The sequence below is a fragment of the Diaphorina citri genome, unplaced genomic scaffold (assembly GCF_000475195.1).
Source record: "Diaphorina citri unplaced genomic scaffold, Diaci psyllid genome assembly version 1.1 scaffold4600, whole genome shotgun sequence".
NCBI classification, from domain to species: domain Eukaryota; kingdom Metazoa; phylum Arthropoda; class Insecta; order Hemiptera; family Psyllidae; genus Diaphorina; species Diaphorina citri.
This window is the reverse complement of record NW_007381996.1, coordinates 5,973-11,188: the sequence shown is the minus strand read 5'-3', so window position 1 is coordinate 11,188 and position 5,216 is coordinate 5,973. Positions and strand designations below refer to the sequence as shown.

The 5,216-nt window shown below is 35.5% G+C and overlaps 1 protein-coding gene across 1 annotated transcript; it reads right to left on the bottom strand.

Moving 5' to 3' along the window:
• Window positions 1-165: 165 nt before the first annotated feature.
• LOC103521145 (uncharacterized protein K02A2.6-like) lies at window positions 166-4,158 on the bottom strand (the record flags this gene model as incomplete). Its single annotated transcript, XM_008486252.1, has 1 exon — window positions 166-4,158. A coding segment is annotated over exon 1 (3,993 nt), but the record flags the coding sequence as incomplete, so codon positions are not given.
• Window positions 4,159-5,216: the final 1,058 nt, after the last annotated feature.

Genomic DNA, 5,216 nt, shown 5'->3' with positions numbered 1-5,216 from the left:
ATGATCATCTATCTCTTGATTAATTTCTAAATTTGACATATCATTTTGATTTAAACTACTTAAACTAGAGGGTGGTAATTCTACAGGAACATTTTCACAAGACAATGGATTTTCAACTGAACTTTCTCCATGAATGTCTACATTAACTACATTTAGGTCATTTACATTTGAACACATAACATTTATTTCTTGACTAGAATTAGACAGCAGGGTTTCACTATTTCTCTGAGATGCTAAATTTACATGGTAATTATTTTCTAAGAAATCATCAAAATTATCAACATGCTGGGACTTATTCGGATTAAAACTAATACTAGTGTGTTTTATTGCAATAGAGTTTCTTCGGTACTTGCCCTTTTCAGTTTCTAAGACATAGGACCTAGGATAATTTTCAAGTACTTCTATTATTCTACCTTTGACCCATTTATTGTCTTGTCTCATAAGGACATTTTCTCCCTTTTCAAACGGTTTTTCAACTTTTGACTTTTTATCATAATATGACTTGTACACTTTCTGATGTTCATTCATTTTTCTCAGAACAGACTCATGAACCTTACTCAATTCACCAATAGGTTTTAATTTGTTTTCATGAACAGGAATTTTAGTATTAATCAACCTACCCATTAACATTTCTGAAGGTGAAACACCCAAGGCTGGGATTGGAGTAGCTCTATATTCAGCTAACAACTCAAGATAATCACAGTTAAGATGTTTAGCTTTTTTCAGCAAGTTTTTACAAATACCTACAGCTCTTTCAATCAAACCATGACTAATAGGATGTAATGGACTTGAGTACTTCCAGCTGATACCATATTCTTTGCAAAATTGATTTATTTCTTCAGAGTTGAAAGGACTATTGTCACTTACAATGGATTTTGCAACCCCTTTGCTTGCAAACAACAACTTTAAATGTTTGATGATTTCCTTACATTTTTTAGAGTTGAGCTGGAATAACTCAATCCACTTACTGTACTGATCAATAATTACCAAATAATCACTTTGGTTGTAAGTCATGATATCTATGAAAAGAGTTTGAAATGGAAACTTAGGTAACTCATGGGGAATTAATGGTTCTCTGGTTTTCTGAGGCAAATTTTCCTGACAAGGGAAACAATTTTTTATGAAGCTTTCAATGTCATTATTAATGTTAATCCAGTACATTGTATCTTTAGCTCTCAAAATAGTCTTAGTTACTCCAAGGTGACCTACATGTAATGCTTGAAGAGCTAGCCTTTTCAAACTATTAGGTATTACCATTCTGTCATTGTAGTAGAGTACACTCTCTGAAACTATTAATTCATTTTTTAACTTATGGAAATGTCTAATGATTTCATTTTTTGGCAGCATGTTTTTCTTATTAGGCCAACCTTGACTAGTGAAATTCAAAACTTTACTCAAATCTGGGTCTTTAAGAGTGTGCTCCCCTACAAGAGTTGTATTCAGAAGTGTTGGTTCTTGATACAAATTGTGAATATGATTTTTACTTATCATTTCATTTTCATCAGTTGTGTCCACAAAATTACGAGATAGTAAATCAGCAATGTACATTTTAGTGCCTGGTAAGTATGTTACATCTAAATTGTATTGTAGTACAGCTAATCTCATTTTGGTACAACGATTTGATACTATTTTACACAAGTTCTTTTTAAAGATTGATACAAGTGGCAGGTGATCTGTTTGTACAGTGATTTTAGATCCCCAAATGTAATTGTGAAATCTTTTACATGAAAACAATATGGACAAAAGCTCTTTTTCTATTTGCGGATAAGATTTCTCAGTATCCGTTAAGCTTCGAGAAGCAAAAGCTACTGGTTGATTTTCCTGCAAAAGAACACAACCCATTCCATTTTGACTACTATCACATTGAATAGTTGCTGGCAAATTGGGATTAAAGTTTCTTAATATAGGAGGTTTTGACACAATATCCTTAAGTTTTTGAAAAGCTACTTGTTGTTCATTTGCCCAATGCCATTCTGTGGATTTTCTTAACAAATTTCTCAATGGACTAGTGATTTCTGCCATGTTAGGTATGAAATCTCTCAAATAATTGAACATGCCCAAAACTGACTGAAGTTCTTTAATATTATTAGGGGGCTTAAGGTTCAGCACTGATGAGATTCTCTCTCGGTCAGGCTGACACCCTTGTTTGTTGAAAATATGTCCTAGGAATTTAATTTCATTTTTCATCAATTGTAGTTTTCCCAAATTGAACTTTACATTTAGTTCCTGTGCTCGACTAAACAGTTTATCTAAGGTTTTCATATGAGATTCTTTATCTGCACTTGCCACTAGTATGTCATCAAAATAGATCATTACATCTTCTATGTCTCCAAAGTACTTGGTATTAATTTTCATAAAAACTTCAGGTGAGGAAACTAAACCAAATGGTAATCTCAAATACTTAAAATAACCAAAAGGAGTACTGAATGTACAAAGCTCTGAAGACTTTTTACTCAAAGGGATCTGGTGAAAACCATCTTTTAAATCAATAACAGAAAATATTTGTTTGCCTGCTAGTTTGTATTTAATTTGTTCTAATGTTGGAATCAAGTAATATTCTCTTTCAATATTTGAGTTCAAGTCAATAGGATCTAAACAAACCCTTAGTTCTTTAGAAGGTTTTTCTACAACAACAAGGTGTGAACAATAACTTGTTGGATTATCTACCTTTTCAATGATATCACTTTTTACCAAGTTTTCTAATTTTTCTTCTAACCTATCTCTCAAACTGTAAGGCACTCTACGAGGAGGTCTAATAACTGGTTCAACTTTTTCTTTGATTTTGATTTCATACTCATCAGGAAATTTTCCTGTACCTTCAAATACTGAATGAAACTTTTCAATGAATTGTTTCCTATCATCACCACTTGTTTCAAGATTATCAATACGTAGTCTTTTAACTAACTGTAATTCCTCACAAGCCCTTGCACCCAGTATAGGTATATTGCCTTTGCCTGATTGTACAACATGGAAATCTATAATACGCATTTTGTCAGTTATCAGTTTAAGTTTTACTATACCTAAAAAAGTCAATGGATAGCCTCCATAAGTCTCGGCTTTAGTAGTACAAGGTTTTATTTTATGAGCCAGACCAAACTTGTGTAACTCAGCTATTGGAATAACATTGAGGTCAGCCCCAGTGTCCAGTTTGAATTGGATCTCTTTGTTCTGTAGTGTGAATTTCTGGAACCACTGTGATTGAGATGGACTACTGTTAGAGTAGGATGAACTCACCTCATGAATCTGTCCCACTGAAAATAATTCTTCAGTGATAGACTCTTCTGAAGGTTGCCACTGAGTCCTTTCAGATAGAACTGAACGTACCTTGTTTTTATTATAGGTGGCATATCTGCATGCACTTGCGAAGTGATTTGTTCTATGACATATTTTGCAAAGTTTACCGTAGGCTGGGCAATGACGACCATGTGAGCGTAAGCATCTTTTACATCTCGTAGATGACTGTGTAGACGGAAAAGGCTGGAAAGCATTTCTTCTTGACAATTGTTGTTGATTGGTTGATGGTCTTGTCTGGTTGGAGTCAGCATACCTGGGGAAGGAGTTATTACGGGGAGTATACTTTGTATTTTTAACCCCCATAACCTCCTGGGTAGGAGTAACGGGTGGTTTGTCATTTTCCAAATTTTGGGTTTTTAATTTACTTTTGGCCTCCTCAGCTGCTTTGCAGTGTCGAACAATATCTTTTAATGGCAACTCAGGATTTCTATACAGCCTTTCTTTCAGACTGTCGTCATTTATGCCAAACATGATGCGCATTTTTAGATTATTGTCTAACTGAGTACCAAAATCACAATATTTTGCTATATTTTGTAAATCTAGATAGAAAGATTGAAATGACTCACCCGGTTTCTGTGATCTCCTGTGAAACTCCAATTGTTGAAAGCAAACTCCATCCTTGGGAATTAGTTCTTCTTCTAGTCCAGCAAATAGTTCGTCCACAGTTTTTCCATTGAGGTTCAGGTTGTCTATGACATCATTTATCTTTTCATCCACACACAATCTCAGATGGGCGACTTGTACTTCCCTTGGTTTCTGTATTACCTCATTGGCTATCATGTAGTTTGAGAATTTTCTTTTTATTTCATTGAATTCTTTTCTGGTATAACTCTCAAATTCGAACTTTGGTAGTGGTACATTCATGTCTGCTTCTTTTTAGTTTTCAGGTTGATTGATTGAATCATGTGATTGATTGAATTTTCTTCTGATGTTCTGCTTGAGTTCAGGTTCAGGGTCTCCAACATGTGTATTTTTTTTTTATCTTCCTTTTATCTTGGATGATGCCTTGTGAATTATTTGAATCCCGTCCCTGTGCGTCGCCATGTTTATGTCGTCTACTCTATGTGAAAATGATAACGAGGGGCTTTTGTACATTAAAAGAACACAAGTTTATTACAACGACAAAATAGCATTTACAACTTGTTTAACAAGTCCTAACCCTAGCTGCCGTTACCGAAAGGACCGAACCCGAATGGCCGACTTGTGTTTACCTTTTCCTGAGCCTGCCAAAGGCAGTGTTGCCAGATCTCAGAACAGAGATATCTTCTCAGATTATCTGAAAATATAAGCTGATAATTCCCCCCCCCCCATTATTTCTTATGATCTGATCATTGTGAACCAATAGTTATATTCTTAAACATACAATGATAGTTGTGGTTTAAGTCTGGACGTTGTTTTCTACTCGACGGGCATGTTCGGGTCATATTGCAGATTCCACATCTTCAGTCACGATAGTTACAATTATAGTCATTATAGCGAGAACTTGTCAATAAAGTAAAACATCCAGAACAGCGGAAAATGGAAAACAGTTAATATTTATTTCAATAAATTACTACGTTTAATGATCTTAATTATCAAAATAATTGTTCTCATCCAGCACATCGTTTGGTCGGCAACCTAGTAATCAATTTGGTACTTCCTAGAGGCGCGCACTGTTCCGTCTCAGTGCGGAAGATCCACGCTGTTAACCTGATAGGTTCCTTTACCGAAGATGAGGTGTCGGCTGAGCTCACGTTCGGGCACCGGCGGGATAGTGTGAAGGCACTGGTACTGGGCAACTGTCGCGTGGTACCTCGTGTGTTCCACTCGCTTGAAGGCTGGATAAGAACGAGGACATTGTACAGCGAAGGTAAGGATGAGTTCTTGATAGAGTGGACAGTGACTGCTAGGGTCTCATCATCCGAAATCGAAGAGAGAAGAAG